The sequence below is a fragment of the Rhea pennata genome, chromosome 1 (assembly GCF_028389875.1).
Source record: "Rhea pennata isolate bPtePen1 chromosome 1, bPtePen1.pri, whole genome shotgun sequence".
NCBI lineage: Eukaryota > Metazoa > Chordata > Aves > Rheiformes > Rheidae > Rhea > Rhea pennata.
In genome coordinates, this window is record NC_084663.1 from 138264513 (window position 1) to 138283012 (window position 18500).

At 39.0% G+C, this 18500-nt stretch overlaps 1 protein-coding gene across 8 annotated transcripts in view; it reads left to right on the forward strand.

Annotated features, from left to right (window-relative positions):
• Positions 1 to 18500, forward strand: part of MID1 (midline 1) — a 246430-nt gene that overhangs the window by 209561 nt on the left and 18369 nt on the right. For all 8 annotated transcript variants that reach the window (XR_009961365.1, XM_062601165.1, XM_062601173.1 and 5 more), the window contains exons 4-6: positions 4901 to 5008; positions 9115 to 9263; positions 12884 to 13011. Coding sequence is in view for 7 of the 8 variants with exons in the window: in XM_062601165.1 (XP_062457149.1) it covers positions 4901 to 5008; positions 9115 to 9263; positions 12884 to 13011 (385 nt within the window). In the remaining variant the exon portion in view is untranslated. The remainder of the gene's footprint in view (positions 1 to 4900; positions 5009 to 9114; positions 9264 to 12883; positions 13012 to 18500) is intronic.

The window sequence follows — 18500 nt, forward strand, 5'->3', positions numbered from 1 at the left end:
CTAGAGAGAAATATGTGGTAACAATGTTATGGTTGTTGCCTCAGTGTTAAGTGTAATCATTGAAATTTGCTTTTCTGAAGTTTTTCTTTCTTTGTAAGTATACAGTAATTCTATAGCCATCAGACCTCAGTCCCATAAGGAAAAGCTAATAAATATCTTGTCTTTACCTGTCTGTAAAGTATGCATTTTTTTGAGGCGTTGAGACAATTTTAAATGATAAAGCTGAAATTCAAAGTGAGGCATACCTCAATTTCCAAGCATCAGACTTTTTCTACAATCCATTTTCTTTCATTTTGCATAACTAGTGAAGGACTAGTGAATAAAAATCACTTTATCACCAAAGTTTCTGATGAATTTATCCCAGGCATCACAATCTTAAAAACCCAGCAAGCTCTAACTTAGGGTGTCTGATTTTGTTCATCATTTGGGGAGTATTTTTCAAAGAGGACACTGGGCATTTCCAGTTGCAGGCGAAACTGCCTCACCCAAAAAGGAATCATAGAGGGAGAATTTTGCTCCTACAAGGGAATTTATCTGAGACACTGAAAAATCCTTTGATTTTAGTATATTAGTTACATTTTTTTTTTCCATGAGTGTGAAACCTAGCCCTCTGACACTCTGTTTTTGCCTCTGGGTTAAGCAGAGAAGATCAGCTGTAACCTCAAGCTGCTAGCCATGTTGCAATTCCGTGATTTCCCAGACATCTGCTAGGGACTTTGAAACCACCACATTCATTTTCTTATGACCTAAGCTGCAATTTAACTCAGGTCTCTGAAGATGGAAATCTAAGAAGCCTCTTTAGAGAGCAGAACACTTTCCAAAGAAGTTCTCAGCTGTGGAGCGGGAAACAGCTGGTTGCTTTCTCCCTTTGGGCTGGGAGTGCTTGTGATTTCCTTCTCCCTGTCACATCTGAGGAACTCCCATGTTTATTTTTTCCTTTCTACACCCATTCCTTGAGGATCAGCCCAGCAGTCCCTATCCATCTGTCTGGAAAAATCTGGAGGGACCACTGACTTTTTCTTTTTTCAGTAAATTGCCTGTTTGAGGTCATCAGATACAACGTAAATAGAAATAAATTCCCCATAAAGGCAAAGTGTCTGGAATCAGTCCTTTCTTTTTTGGTGGTGGGAAATGTCATCATTTTGCTAAATCCCAGAAAGGCGTACTGGTCAGTTTTAAAACAGTTTTGTGGCACAGAAGAGCAAGTTTTAAAAAATGATACCAACAAAGTACGCAGCTTTAGGTTGGCAGTTATGCCACAGATTGTTATGAACCATTTTGATGCCAGAACTAAGTGCATTGATGAGAGTGAAATTTTCAGCAGGAAGGTGTCTCACGTCCAGTATCAACTCTCAGGCAATGGAAATCTCAGGTTAAACAAGAGACATTCCTCTGGGATTTAGAAAGCCCAGACTTAAGCCTGCTCTCTGCATGATTCAGAGCCTCCCACAACCAAAGCAAGTGACACAGTCTCCAGACTTTTCTAATGCAGCTCTCAGTCTCTTTTAATGAGCTCTTTGGAAAGAGGCATTGTTTTTAATGTGGAAAAATACAGAATGTAAAACCTCAAATATTTTCAGCAGACAGAACTCACATTCCTTGGCCAGCCTCAGCTGGAAGTTATTGCTAAGGTTGCTGCTCATCAAAGGACTTGAGCAGAAGGCAGGGTCTTACTCTGGCACCTGTATAGCAGAGCCCTGCTTCATGCCTGGTCTGTGGTCACTGTGGTCTGATTCCTCAGAAATACACAACTAAATAATAGTCGATGTTAATCTCCCAAATAGACCCTTCAGGGCCCTTGCTAATAAGGTGAACCTAAAATTAGGCAAATGCTTAATTATAAAGTTATTACTGAATCGGAGGCCTTATAGGCTCAAAATCTGATTAAGGAGTATTTCAAGTTGAGAAAAGCCCCCAAAATTAAATGGTATTTTTAATACTAAGCTCAGGCATATCAAATAATTTTGGAATATTCTTTCTACTTTTAATGAACTCATGAAAGCTATGAATTTAGAAATGTCTTCAAATAAACTTTATAAAAGAGTATACTTTTCAGATTTCAAAGAAAAAGAGAAGTCTACAGTGAGTGTGCAAGAAATCCAAAGCTTTTGCAAGTATTTTGGTTTCTTTTGTCTAGAGTGTTTTAAATTAAAATGTTAATTGCTACTTTATTTTTCAAACCAAACTGATCATTAAATGAGACACTGTTGATTTAACCCTCCTGTAACTCTCTGTGATGTGACAGTTAGCCCCAAAATTAATTTGATCTGCCAGAAAAAAAAAAAGAATCCATGCAGTAAACGGTGACAGAAGTAACACTCTGAGTGGAAGCTAGTCAAAAATCCTGGGAAGTGCTACAGTAATTAGGTGCCAAAGTAAACTCTGGCATAAATCGGCCTCACTGTTGATGTGAAAAGAATTGTGCCCATTTATAGTGAATGTGATTGTTGCCCTAGACTGTGTCAAATTGGAATTCCCCATTTCTTAATGGGATTTCAATCCACTGGTAAAACAGGGGCAAGGGAAACTTGTGCATTGAGAAGTTTGTTGAAAACAGCCCTGCAGAGATCCATGCCAAAATACAGCGAGTAAGGACAGGGTGGAACAGGAGGGACAGTGTTCAGACAACCGAATTTTCAGCCCTCGTATAAGCCGGTTGTGTTGCTTGACTAGTTCGAGGCTCCTTCAGCGCTCAAGTAGGCTCTACTAGGGGCTTTGTGTCTGAGTTGCCCCATGTGCTGTGTCCTTCCTTACGGAGCTCCCCAGCACCCTCAGTTCCATCTGACCCCTTCCAGGAACAAATACATTTTCTCTAAAATTCTGATACCTTTATTAATATTTAAGCCTATGAAATACATGTGATTAAACTTTAATTTTATGAAAGCTTGAGAAGCATAATCCAAAGCCTTAATGAAAGCAGGGCTTTGTAAACAAGCCCACTTTTTCCCTGGAGGGCACAATGTATTTCACATAAGACAAATATTTGTAAAATTGGTCCTGGCCCAAATTTAGATATTTAAGCATTTGCTTGATCTTAATGAGCTCCATAATGTGCTTACAGGTAAATACATGTTTAAGCATATTGCTGGAAGGAAAAGTAGAGGGTTGAGGCAGATCAAGGGCTTCATCTAGCTGAAAATAACCAAAGGGGAAAAATGGTTATTCTTTACCTGGAACTGTTCCCTGTGCTGGTTTACCAGTAGCTCTGCCAGCACAGTGAAAAAGGTGACATGGCTGTAGGGGTAGCTGGCTACAGCTAAGGGCTTCTTTAAACCTCTGAGCAAAGTGAATATGGAAACACAGCTCTGAAATCACTTCTTTTCCTTTTTCTTATTCTAGTTATGATTGGAACTTTTTGCCTTTGTCTCTCTGCATGTACGTGCAAGTTATACACACTACTGCTAGGGAAGTTCATTTTTCTTGTCATACAGAATGTTGACCTTTCATTGAAAAATTCGGTCTCCACTAGAAACAAAACATTTTCAGCTGGGAACTAAAACTTTTCTATTTTGAGTTTTATTTTTTTTTGACAAAAAGTCAACATTTTCCTTAGAAAGCTAATATTCTTTCTCAGTTTTTTCTTGCTGAAAAACACTTTCAGCAGCTCATATACTTATACTACAGATATATACATAAGCACAGCTATTGTTTTCTAACTGATTGATTGCTGAGGAAAAGTAATAAAAATAAAATACGACAGCCAAACACACATGAATTGGCAATGCTTCATGGATCTTTGGTGACTTGCATCTTTCAGGAACCTCTATGTGGATGCTGACAACAATAAACAATATTTTTAAGCATTCAGTTTATCAACTTGAACATTAGGAGTCATTATGAAAGGAATCAAGACAAAATAGAAAATATATTATGCCACTGTATGAATCTATAGTTCATTTGCACCTTGAATGCTTAGTACAGTTCTCTTCCACATATCAGAAAGGAGATAGTAGACCTGGCAAAGTTTCAGAGAAGAGAAACAAGGATGGTCAAAGGTGTGGAAAGGCTTTCATACACGGAATATTCGAATCATATGAGATTCTTCAGTGTGCAGAATAAGACCTGTAACAGTGAGCTATAAAGTCACAACTGGCACAGAAATTGTGGATAGGTATCAGTAATTCACTATCCTTTCTGGTAAGAGAATGTGGAGTCATTAAGTGCAGCTAGCAGGAGATAGGTTCAAATCTACCTGTAGGAGACAGTAGCTAACATAGCCACAAGTTAGGCTATGGTATTCATTGCCACAGGATGGTGGGGATGCTGAAAGTTTACAGGGTTTGAAGGAAGGACTGAGTAAGTTCACAGAAGAGAACTCTTATGAGGGTTGCTAAATATGTAGAAATCATGTCTGGTTCAAGAAGAACTGCAAATAGTTGGAAGTTGTGAAAATATCCATGGGGATGATTATACATGCCTTGGCCTTTCAACATGCACTGCTAGCAGATGCTGGCACTAGCAGCTGTCAGAGACAAGATGTTGCACTAGATGGACTGTCTAATGCAGTCTTTTATGCATTAGTATTCACTTCCGTCCTATGTAAAGTTTGAATCTGTCACATGTTAAACACCTACCGAAGAGCTTTCACACATGTCTCATGTCAGCTGTAATTGGCATCACCCAAACCTCACAGGATGAGGTTTATCTCACTTGAGTTAGAAATAGCCAATAAGTATCTGTTTCCTAGTCTTACCTCTTCCAAAGGGCACAAACAAAACACTCAGACATCAGTGTTTCACAAAATCCAAGACAGGAGGAGCAAAACAACATATAAATTATACATGGAACAGAGTAAAAAATGCCCAAACCTAAATTTTAAACATTACAACTTTTAAATTAGATGAAGAAATATGGAAATATCTTTAAAAGGATTTGCTAATGAAAAAGGTTTGCTTTGTAGGTAAATGCATCCCGCCAAGAAACAAAGCTGATGGAAGAATGTGACCAGCTCATTGAAATAATCCAACAAAGGCGACAAATAATTGGAACTAAAATCAAGGAAGGGAAGGTAAGAGTTTTTGTACTTTAAGTCACAAGTGGGTCAACAATGCTTCCACATGCTTATGACTTTTTGACTTTAGGTGTCAAATTTGTTTACAAAATTTTTGCTTAAATATTTGTAAGAATACTATGTACTCATGTACATTTGTAAGAATTCTATAGGCCACCACTACTTTCAGATAAAGAGGAGTAAAATCTGTCAATACAGAATCTTGAGCAGGTGCTCTGGATGATCCTCTTGAGCAGGGGATTGGAGTAGCTGATCTCCAGAGATGCCTTCCAGCCTCTGCCCGTCTGTGATTCAGCGATTCTGTGGAAGGCTGAAAGTCACCACCACTTTGTTTAGCATTTCTCTTTCAACATGCAATTTTGGTTAGGGATAAACACTGAAACAATTTCACCGTCAGTAGATAATGATAAAATGATGACTAATTAATGCTTCCTTCACTCTGTTGGATGTTTGGCTGTGCATCCCCAAAGTTAGTTTTCATTGTGCCACAGCATTAGCTATTGTAGCTGTCAATTATCTACATGAATATGTTAGTCTAGATACTTTATTTATTAAAATACTCATAGAAAATAATTTTACATGAAGACTATGTTTCAGTTGTTTTTTTGGGAGGGAATAGGAAATCTAACTTTTTTATACAAAGAAGAATATATTTGCAAAAACATGCAGTAAATGACTTGAAGTATACATTTCTAATTACAGAGGCTTCATGGCTTAGTGAAAAATGTAATGGGCAGGAAAAAACACTACTATTCATTCAAATTTCAACCCATTGAGCTAGCTATCTGTTAACTCAGAAACATATTAAAGTTAAATTAATGTTCTTATTTACTTGGTGCATGCTGTTTACTGTTTAACTGCTAAAATAACTAATTCAAATATAAACTCTTCTTATGGGGGAAAAGCTCAGGAAAGAAATAAAGTCAAGAGCAGGTTAAATGGTTCATTTGGCTGTCAAGATATTCCAATTAACTTGAAACAAAAAGCCTGTAGGCAAAGGCTGACTTAAACATGTTTGAAACTACAGTTTCTGCATATTGTATGACAGAACCTGAATTTCCTCATACTCTTAACAAAATACAGTTCTATTCAAAATGAAAAAGATGATAGTCTTCTGCATTATTATTCCTTCTCTGTTTCTCTGTGCAGTGAGACCATCTGTGCTTCCAGTGAGGTAGAAAACTTCCATTAATTTAGATCTGTGCTATATGCATAGGTTGCTTAAAAAAATACAAAAATACATACCACAACACCACTTCAGGCTCAGGATGTCCTTGAGCCACAGACTTCTGCTAGCCAAGGAGGTGCTCTGAGAAAGTGTAGTTCCCTTAACTAACGTCTCCATTACTGGCCTGTCTGAGAAAAAATGCTGGGTAGGATGGACAGTCAGGCTCACCTGTAGGGCTAATCATTTGCTCTTAGGATAGGAATCAAACTAATCCTTTATAATCAATTATATAAATATTATAATAACTACAGTTCAGGCATTTTTCATACATACCATGAAACCGTGCTAAACATTACTCAGGGAGCCCTTTCTTTGTATTGGCCAGCAAATCTAAATAGCCACAGGAAATTCAGGGCCTGTGGCTGCTCTCCATAGTCTTTTAGGAAGACAGAGCATGGGAAATTTGTCTATAGGGCTATGGTTATGGCTACAAAGTCGGAAACACTCAAGTAAAGTTCTAACTGCGGCTGCAAGGCTGCAGATTCAGAGATACGAGTCTGACAATGTAATGCAACCCCTCATGCTTTATGTACCTATCACTCAATATGTATAAAATCTTATAGAACATTTAATGAGAAAAAAAACACTTAAATGTCAAATAGGATAAATTTAGTGCAGAGGTCATTGCTGCCACTATAGGAAGGGACACTCCTCCTTTTCAGATTTGTCATCGGTTGTCTTCCGGAAGAAGATACATTAAAAAAATCAAGCAATAAAAAAACTTAAGTTCACATGTAGATCCCACAAACCATGAGATGCTCTCTGACTGTTAAAAGTTTGTGAGGTAACTTTTATTTCAGTTCATTGTTTGGTTAAGTAATGCCAAAATAAAGGCGTGATCTATAGAACCTGATGAATACAAGTGAATTCCTTATTCATGTGCGTACTTCAGTTATTGAGTCTTCCCCAAGGAAGTCTAGTCTTTAACAGCATAAACATGAGCCAGCAGTGTGGGAAAGCCAGCAACAGGCTGTATGAACAGAAGGGTAGGCAGCAAATCAAAGGAGATGATTATCCCTCTCTACGTGGCACTCATTAGACCACTCGTTAGAGTACCGTGTCCAGTTTTTGGGTCCTCCAGTGCTAGAAAGATACAGACAAACTGGAGCAAGCTCAGCAGAGGGCCCCAAGGCAATGAGGGCTGCAACACTTACCCCATGAAGAAAGGTCGGGGGAGCAGGGCTTACTCAGCCTGAGGAAGGAACAGCTTCACGGGCACCAAGCAGCCCTCACCAGTGGTTATGAGGGGTCATCGAGGAGATAGAGGTGGGCTCCTCACAGTGGTGCACAGCAGGAGGGAGGAAGACAAGAGGTACAAGTTGCAACAAGGGAGGTTCAGGCTAGAAATCATGAGGAAAGAAAACAAAGTTTTCTATCAAGCTTATTAATCATGGAAGTAGTTGTCCAGAGAGGCTGGAAACCTGAGAAACCTGATCTGACCTCAAAACTGGCCCTACTTTGAGTGGGAGATTGGACTAGAGATCTCCTGAGGTCCACTCCTGCCTTAATGCTATTGAGTCAGTAATTTTGTAAGAATGGATTCCTTGGTAGGTTATACTAATTACAAATTTTGCTGAAAGGTTATTCTGGGATGTTTTCTTCAAAGCACATGTTTCAAAAGAATTTTCGTTAGAATATTCCACATTTATATCAAGTCAAGCACAGCAAATGTGGTATGGCATTAGTTGATCTGAGAAGCTGATCAGATCGTTAGCATTATCAAAATCTTCACACTTCCCCAGCATTTTTCTCTCTTTATTATTTCTGTCTTTAAAGGAAATACCAAAGTTGCAGGACACTCATCCTTTTTTTTTATTATTATTTTTTACTGTTTACTGGTGTTTTATAGTTGCAATATAATACCCTCATTTCTGCTTATGATACAAAACTCCTGTCATAATTATATCTGAAATTAAGCTCAGCAACTTCAAAGTCTGTGCCTTAATTACAGAGACTGGGAATGTTATCTTGATTATAAATTTGGATCTTTCTGCCAATACACTTAGTTGTTCTTTTCCTCATTTTATATGTAAGTGTGGCTTAATACTTTTCTGAATTACAGATTTATTTAATTTCCTTCTTTTTTCTTACTCCTGTTCAGACTATGAGGTAGTGGTGATCCTGACATGATAAAAATGGGAAGAACTCCCAGATCTTTTAGGAACCAGAGGTTTTGCTAGCCAACATTGTCTCATTGTCTTTTAGCGGTGGATGGACTGTGCCCCTCCCTAACCTCTCAGCTAGTGATTATGGTCACATCTAATGTGTTTATCTCCAGTGCATATGTTTGCAGTAATAATAATCAGATCTTCAATGCTACTATGCTTTTGTCCAGTTAAAAATAACCAACAAGAAAATACCATGCCTGACTAGAAGCAAATAATGAAAAGGGCAAATATATATTGTTAGTGGAAGTGAACAGTCTTTTTCATCAAGTTTTATTTTCAGATGATTTTTATGAAAATCACATCAGTTATGAGTACAAAGTAGTTAATCTCTGAGCTGCTTTTAACAGATCTCATTGCCTCAAGCAAATGGTTATCTAAATAGCCTTTAGTTATCATTTAAGCAGAAAGTACCAGGAAATGACGCTTTTTCTTCTGTAAGAAAATAGGCCAGCTGTGCTTATTTTGGCTCTCCTCTGTTGTTTTCCACGTGGAAAATGTTGAGGAAGAAAGGCTGTGCTTGTCCCTTATAAAAAATGTTATGTGGCTAGTGGAAGGGGCTCACCATGAAGCTAGCCTGAAAGCAGCTCTTGTCAGGAAAGCCATTCGTCTAGCTCGCCCTTTGCATGACAGCTCTGCCTCAGAAGTGTAAATGTGATCATTATTTGTGACCTTAGAGATGTGATTGGTTTCTTATGTTTCTGTTCAAGGTGGTGAGGTTGAGAAAACTGGCTCAGCAGATTGCAAACTGCAAACAGTGCATTGAACGCTCAACATCCCTCATCTCTCAGGCCGAACAGTCACTGAAGGAGAATGATCATGCTCGCTTTCTGCAAACTGCCAAAAACATCACTGAAAGGTAAAGAAGAGCAATTCTTGGTAAACAGAAGTACCTAAATTTAAGGCAGATAGTTTGTCATAATTGCAGTAATATCTTGTCCCATCAAGATGTACTTAAAGAGGGAGGAATGAATTGCTACATTTTACAGTAACGCCACTTTGTACTGAAATGGCAAGGGCCTTACTGTAAGGCTAAATCAAAATATCCCTTTGAAAAAAGAATGAGCAAAAATGAGCGTGAGCTAAGACTTTGAACAATAATAGCATCCACAAATGAAGGATGCAGCACGGATAGATACCAAGCAAAGGTCTGGCACTAAGGATAATAAATAGAGAGATGTCTGGAGACTGCAATTCCTGCTCTGTGGAAAAGTCTGGGAATAAAATCAGACAGTGCAGACCCTAGATGAAGTTTACTATGATCTTGCCTGACCTGTATGCCTTGTGGAATAGCAAGTGGCAAGTTAAGGAAATGTGTAACTTTGGGAGCCTGCAATGTACATTTCTGTGGTATCCTACTCAGGGCTGAGAATTTGAAAACTTGGGTGCCTGGAAGATATGACAGTTGCTATGCTGGATCTCTATGTGCAGGAAATTTCTATAGCTTCAGGATCCTAGGTCCTTTTTGTCTTGTCAGATATATCAAGGACCCAAAGATAATGGGAGTAAGCCCTTCCAGGAAATTGGGCTGTCAGAAAATCAGTTGTTGTTCAAGGCAACATTTTAAACGTTGAAATACTGTCACTGAATGTCAGCAGTATTTTCTGACAAAAAAAAAAAAAAAATGTTCTGCTGGAACTATCAACTGTTTTAGCCATCAGATTGAGAAACAAAAGAAGGATGTGTCCGTGATAACAAACAGAAAAACTATTAAAAAGTATCTTCGTTCATTCAGCTGGGTTTTTTTAGTTCTGGTTTCACATTATGTCTTCACATCATCCAGTCCAATTTGGCTTAATCCAGGTCATGATATTCCCAGCTCTTAATTATTTAATTTTTTAACTCTTATCACTTCCTCTGGAGCACTGTGTGCAGCTTCCTGGAATATCAGGCTTCATCTAAGATATTTTAATCAATTTCTGACTAAGCCAGCAATACTGGAATACTGGTTGCAGTTCCAGAAAGTTGAAATTTTGCTGAATAATAGTTGAAAAAGGGAGAAAGAGAGAGAGAAAAGCCAAGCTTGTTCACTGCAGGAGATTCAGTTTGATCTGTCACAGTTGGACCTTGTTTTGTATTCTGTCACCAAGCTATACCATGATACTTCTTTTGGTGAGATTCTGGATTTTTTTCTTTTTTCAGTATTCCATGAAATAAACAGTAGACACTTAGTTGAGTACACTGAGTACCAGAGAATATTCATGGAAATTCCATTTTGAACTTGTAAACATGAATAGTTGCCTTATAAATATAGTCACAAGGGAGACACTCTGAAAACAAAAATAAGACCAGTTGGCATATGTAGCCAATCAAGTCTAGTTCTTGGTTATCACAGCTTACTATCTGTAATGAGATAGCTGTGAACGCCCTGAAAAACAGAGAATTATTTCAAGTGAATGAAACTGAGAAGAATAAAGCAAAGTGCTTGCAGACAAATTGCAAATGGAAAAAGAGACTAAGTTTGATTAATAAATTTTTGCCCACAAGTAGCTGTCTTAGTTCTCATCAACATTTTGTTTGCTTCTAGACTACTCATGTAAAACTCTCACCAGGGCCCATTTCCAGCAGCTAAAGCAGTCCCCCAAAGTTATACCATTTCTTCATGCACACATTTCAAAGTAATTGCAGGATAATATTCTCCATTGTAAGCAAAACAAGTAACTTTATACAGCAATACAGCAAGGACATTGCACACATTACAATGACATAGGTCATGGATTATTCACTGAGGGTGAAATGCGTTTAGTCTAGAAAAACCCTTACTGATCAAGTACAGCATCGATAGAGGAGACAGCAAATTTATTTCTCTAAACCTAAGATGATGACATGGTCTACAAAACTGCAGGCTGCTAACCTCACCAAAAATGGACTTTAATATGCTTACTCACAGAGTACCCTTTGCATAGCCCCAGACAATAGCCCAAAAAGGTGCTGATGGTATGGTCGTTGTCATAATAAATACATGCTTTATGGAGGCATTCAGAGAAGTTCTTCTGCTTAGACTCCTGCTTATTGATTTCCTAGCAAGGCCATTGTTGAATTTTAGAGATATACAAAAAGTTGAGTTGGCCCTAATACAAGAAATGTGTCTTCTGTACTAGATATAAAAACATGATGGTGTGACTTCTTATGAACCATGGGTAAAAATAGCACAGGAAAAAAAAAAAGGAGTGAAAGAGCTCAGGGAATTTTTATCATTAAGCAGCACAGGGTAAAAGCTAGTTCATTTATCCTCTCCAAAAAGGTCATCTCTGGTAGCATCTACTTGGGACTTAATTCTCCATCCAGAGTTGCAAGAGCAAAAGTGCTAAGACTGTATAACAACAGTTATTGACTAGGAAACTTTCTCGGGTCAGTTCTAGAAAACTATGCTAATGACAATGAGTCTTCTTCTAGTTTTCTAATTGTATTATCCTAAAATATAACAGGAGAAATACATGAAAACGTAGTTCTTAGTAAGAATTTGGCCAGGAACCTTTTGAGTCAGGTCTACAGTTAAATACTCTAGTTTGGGAAACTTTCAGTTGAAGCAATCAAAATATTTTGGACTGACATGTCATGAATAACAGGTGGGTGACATAAGTTGTGTGCGTGATTGTGTATTTACCTCAAAACCGAAACAATTAACAAATTTCTGTTATATAAGAAGAGGCTTAACCTCTTTGCTTAAACAGACCTGAATTCTTTCCTGGGCTTTCTATAGACAAATCCAGTATCCAGCTATCCAGCAAGATGTATTTTGAGCTGTCAAGCTGAAAAGTCCCCAAAAAAATACATCTTGACTGCAGGTCTCTTGTAAAAGCTTGTGCCTTTGTATTGTAATGCTGGAGAGACTAAAAGTGGGTGCAGCTTTTAAAATGAGCTAGGCAAAATCCCTTCAGTTTTGAAGGATATATAACCGTGCACACTTGCTTTACAGGGAAAAGCCTTTCAAAATAAACTGCCCTGACATCTATTTGTTTTATCCCCACCTCCGCTGCACCTTTTGAGGTTAACAGCCTTGCTTAGCTGCTGAGGAGGTGTGCTGAGCTGCACCAAGCCCTTGAGACAGAGGTGTGAAGGAGTGCCTGGAGCAAGAGACCACATGGGGAAACAAGGGGTGGGAGAGACACAGCATCCGTCAGGGTTGCTTAAAATACAAATAAAAATGCTACTTGTGCTACTTTGGTTCAGTAGGTGAGTGGAAAGAACCATTGAAAGCAGACTGAGGCTTAATATTTTGTTAAAAATGTATCTAACTTTGCATACTAAGTAGAAGCTAAGTAATAATGCATTTTTTACTGGAGTCTTCTCTTCCCCCTCCCCCCCCCCAAAAAAAGAAGAAGCTCCTAACTTAAACCATATAAACAAAATACTTGTAAAGGTGTTTTTTGTCAAGCCTTTTGACATGTAATTGATAAGGATGATTATGTATCACCTTGATATGAGAGCTGCTGTGTACTTTGAGTGTGCTAAAGTATTTTTTTCTTTTCATTATAGGGTTTCCATGGCGACTGCATCCTCCCAGGTTCTTATTCCTGAAATTAATCTCAATGATACTTTTGATACTTTTGCGCTTGATTTTACCAGAGAGAAGAAATTGTTGGAATGCCTTGATTATCTTACAGGTACTTTTCGTTTCAAAATGCTCAAGTTCCTCGTAAGACATTCGTGATAGGATTTTCTTCATTGCCCTCCTTTTTACCCCTGCTCCCGAACTTGTAATGCCAAGCAGCCCCGGAATGCCACACATGGTGTTAAGTGCTACAGGGCACGACTGGAATATATTTCCCATCTCCTGTCCTCACATTCCTTCCCAGTAGGGCAAGGGCAAATGGGAGGGAGAAATAGTTAAAAGCCTTGGATCGTTTATCTTCCATTCCTGGTGGAATGGCCACCACAGTGAACATGCAAGGAGGAACAGCTTGAGTTCAGCGCAGAAGGGTTCAAATTGCTTCCCCAGGGGAGGGAGAGCAAGGGCCAAATCCTGTGTCCCTGGGTCGGGTGGTACATGTGTCACGGTTGGGGCTGCCTCAGAGCTGCAGGGGACTGCAGCCTGGCAGGTCTCTTGTAAGCAACTAGAAGCTGTTCAAATGATCAGCATCAAGGGCGCAGCAAAGAAAGTAGTCTTCTTATATCAGTGCATGCTGATATTGCCTATTTCCCCCACTGTGTAACTGTAAGACCGTGCTGCATTCAGGGCCAGAGAGCATGCAGCGTGCTCTTCACTAGGGTGAGGGTTTGGTTTTCCACAGAGCAAAACTCCAGCTCACTTAACAGAGTATTTGGCCTAAAGAAGCCTGCAAGATTAGACCCTTACTCAAGGTCTGAGTAATGTGCAATCTTAGAGTATGTGATGACTCACAAAGAGAAACAAATTACTGTAATTAAGAGTGTTTTGATTTCAATGTCAGAATCAGAACAATTCATTCCAGTTCAATTGAAAACAGAAGAGATGGCGAGTAGGTTTTCATTTTGCCAGGTTTCTAAGCATCTGCTGCTAACAGTGAGAATCTGCAATGAAGGACACAAAGCATTGTTAGAAAACCACTTAAAATTTTCATCTGTGCCCCTTCCTTTAGCCTAGTTTGCAGGAGAGGTGCCTGCGATATTTCAGAAGAATGTGAGAACGCAGAGTCTCTGCATTGCCAGCAGTTGGATCCTTTGCCATGCAGAGAGCTAGTTTCTGGCTTCTCTGTGGGGAACGAATACTAGGAGGAGCAAGGCTGGTATGCAAAGGGCAGCACACTCTTGCCTTATACAACTGTAGAGGGTTTTGGCATATCTGAATGAGGGATTTTATCTGCGAGAAATGTTCGTATCGCTATGTAATTGGTGAATGCAATCAGTGTTTAACACATACCTAAGTAAATAATATACAGTAATGCTGTGGTCTGAGTCACTTGCTCCTTTTTATATGGCACCAGTGAAATATCCCATCAGTGAAATGAATCCTCCTCTCCCCAAAGTCTCCTGGAATTCTGCCTCTGTATTGAGCACTCACCCCAAAACTGTAATATAAAACCACAGAAATGAAAGGGAGGAGTAACAAAAAGCCAGACTTACTTGTCCTAACTTAGGAATCTAAATGTAAAATAATCACCCTCAACTTCCTTTATAGTCAAAGAAGAGGAACAACTGCCTCATTTGAAGGCATGTATCGCAAGTTAAGTGACGCAGTTCTGGAGGTGCCTGTTTCTCCCTGTTAGCTCTAAAGAGAGGCTAAAGTGACTCATTCACATTTAGATATTCGCCTTGTAGACCTTTAAAGCAATGTGAAGTGAATTCCATCTAACAATCTCTTCCCCTCACTCCAGTCTTCTCCCCTTTGCACATCACATGCCAACATTACAAGCCTAATCACTGTGCACTGCAGAAAAGGAAGAACATTTCTATCCCAAAATGAAAGGCAGTTTTGCCACAAGGTCTAGTGCCATGAAGATCATTTCTGTGGTCCATCATGGTTGCTGTGCCGCCTACATATTTCCTCCTCACCCTTCTTCCTACCTCATCCTCAGTCTTGAAAAATTGCTCACAATTCAAAAGGAATTTTCAACATATCAATCAGTTCGTAATCTACCATTTTCATCTTTGTCCTAGATGGCCAGTGAAAAACGGTTTTAGCCAACTCTGACTCTATTGGATGTAGTATTTTTCTTCACATTAATAAATAGCATATGGCTGCAATGACAAAATCCAGACCACAAGTCCAAATTATCAAAGCATAAAAATGAACCTATCTAGACCGTTAAAATACATTTATTTACATATATTTAAATATGCATATGTATATGTGTGTATGTATAATCCCAAGAGTTAAATACACTTGATTATTCTATGTTGTTATTCAGAAACTCTAGATGATAATTTCAGATTGATGAGTGGAATCTTTATAGCTCTTACTCTGAAAATTGTGTGATAGAGTGAATTGAGATTTACTTTTATCATGTTTGACAGAGTTAAATAAAACAAAGACTATGTAACTCCATTTGTAACCATTTGAAGAAGCCTGTATTATAGCTGTTGTCTGTACTACTTCTGGACAAAATGTCAAAATTCAGGTTACAACCTCATCCTCTTGGTTGTTGCCTTCAAAACAATTGACTGTCTTCTGGAAGTTTTCTTCTCCTTTGGTCCTTCCTCAGTGTATTATTTGTCAGTCTTCTTCATTTGTCCCCCACCCCTGAGTTTTTTATGTGGCTCACTGAAGTTTGCATCTTTCTTTCTTTCCTATATAGAGTATCTCTAGGCACTTTATCTTTGTGTTGGTGATGTATGCATCTGTCTGTCCAAAGCTTCTGGTATTCAAATGAAAGTCTCTGATATCTCTTTGAAAGTTTCTAGCCAGACACTGAGATGTCAAGCTCAATATAGTAAAACAATGCTCTTAATCTGTCTCTGATCATTCCTTCCTGCGTATCTGTTTTATTTTGAAAGCTTTCTTAACTTGCCATTTGCTCAAGTCTATCATCTGGAGCTCACCTTTTACCTACACCTCTATCTAGCTAGATCCAGACAATGCCTACGATGGACACATCCCTTCGGCACAATGTTAAAGATTGTTTTGATCCATTGTGCATCAAAAAGTCCTGTCCAGAGTCTTACTGCTTTGAATCTCAACTGTAGCAATATCTATTATTTGACCTTGAAATTTGCCTGTTTTAAGAAATCCCTTCTAAAACAAAGATACATTTTCCTCATCCATCACTTTAGCTGTGACTGCACTTACATGTATGTATCACCTAGCATATGCCAACAGTTTCTTCACATTAGAATAACTTCATTCTGGAAACCTTTCACAACCTACCTTTCCTCCAAACTTACTTTCAATAGTAAGCGGTCAAAACCCATCTCCAGCAAGCCCAATATCATGTTTTGAGTGTAATCTCTTTTCATTCAATTGGTTTTGAAAAGGTCTGGAGTACTCAAAGGGTATGTCTACATGTCTGTATGGCCAAGCCCTTGATGCCAAGCTTATACATGGCATGCTGCTAGCACATCGAATTTATAACCACATCTGTTGTAGCTGTGCATCTCAAGTTCCTCCATACAGTTTCTGTCTAGTGTTTTAACACACTGGGGATCCAGTAGTTAACTGAGAGAGGTTCAGAGCAGCTTTCTCATCTCCCTCATACTCAGAGCTGACAATGTGAACACTGCTAGCAAAATTAGGTCAAAGTGATGGCTTACATCTTCCTCTTTTACTTAGGATTGAAATCAGTAAGAAACCTTTACAAATTCAATCATCTCATCCCAGCAGGGAGGTAAAGCACAAACAAATGAAAGGAAGTTGACGAATTTTGAGCAAATTTGTGTGACTTTGCACTGAAAGGACCCACCCAGTGGATGGGTAGTGGCTCCACCCAGGAGCCACTACACCCATGCTGGGACTCATCAATGAGAGGTGGCAGCTGCTTAAGCTGCCTCTTAGGTGAATAGACCATGGGAGTGCTTTCAGTCTGCTTCAGGGAAAAGCCATGCAAATGACATTGAACAGAAGATGAGTTAGACTGACCTGATTGACTTTGCCCTGAAAAGGAGTAGGTGTGCTCACAAAGTCAGTTATTTCTGGAAGGAAATTTAAGAAACTTCTTTTCTAATGTTAGTTATTGCCTTTCAGGCACTTTATATGCGATTCCTGACTATGTAAGTGTGTCCCCTCAGTTCTGAGTCAAAGTCACAGAAAAGAACTAAAACAGACTTCAGCAATGATTTTAATTCTTGTTAGAGAGTGTTGATTCATGAGTTCAAGAGAAGGAAAGTCAAAGTGACTGAAGTGGTTACTACTCACAGGTGTTTGCCCTGGTCCTCTTATGGAGATTGCCACTCCATGACCAAGCAGAGCTACTGCTGTTGCGAAGCACTTCCTTAAACTGCTGCAGTTTTCATTGTGCCTTGCTAAGTCACCTGGCACTGATTCCAAGTTCCCTCACTGCTCAAGTCTGTGAATTTTGGTGTTTCAGGCACTGCTTCACTTTTTTTTCAGCTTTCCTTGACATTAGGTGAAAATCTGTGGGCAGGAGACAGAAAACAGCCAAGGGTATTATCAGCATCAGCTGTCCAGCTTCAGTCTTGTTATGGCTGTGAGTCAGTGCTCTGGCCTCACCCTGAAATGGACTGGAAGTGCTCACAGGCAGTCACTGCATCTCCACCAAGCAACAGGACTGAAGGGTGGGATATAAGGCTTTCTGTCTTACAGCATTAGGTATGCAGCACTAGGATGGTTCTTCTGCTGCTTTGCTTGAGCATGCTGGACTTCGTCATTCTGGGCAGTGACTGAGCTCGCCACTTGTTGAAGGATGCGCTTCATGGCCATGCATGAGAAAGTGCTGGTGCAGCCTTGAGATCATCCTGGACTCTCTGTAGCGCTTTCCCTGTGGCATCTGAGCTTTGTAGCAATTCCTATAACTATGAAGGTGAAGATAACTGATTAAGGTCAATCTCTTTAATTGCTTTATGGATTTTCACCATACAAAGAAATATTTCATGTGGAATAATGATTTTTGCAATCAGACTTCTGCATTATTTTGGAAGTCTTGAGAAACCATTCACAGAGAGACTTCCATGTGTATCTATCTACAGGAAAAGCAAGTATATTTTTCTTCTGTTCTGAGTGGTTCATGACATAAATGTTGCTGAAGAACTGAGTTTCACGCAGTATAGTCTCAAGTGAGTGTAAGTTAAATAAAAGTTCAAGGGAGAAGATGTCCTTCTTAGGTCAAATATCGCTGTTGTTCTTATTACGTGAAGGCCTGTAAATCTCCAGTCTTGTGTAAGGCCTGCCAGGTGTGCAAACAAAAAGAGAATATAAGCTGTTTTTTTCAAAGAAGTTGAAGGGCCTTAGGTGCTATTGAAATGTAGCTATGGTTTAATGAACTTAAGGTCCATTAAACATTCAGTAATTGTTGCTTCTTGTTAAATTATTATTTATTATCTATGTTACAGTAGGGACCAGCACATTTCTCAGGTACAGAATTCCATTCTATTAGCTGCATGAGAAAACTGAAGAAGACTTTGGTGGAGTATTATGACAGAAAAATTTGATCCATTTGTATATTTGTAATGAATTTTCTTCCAAAAATTTTTTTGCCTCTGAAGACAAAATATGAAAATGAAG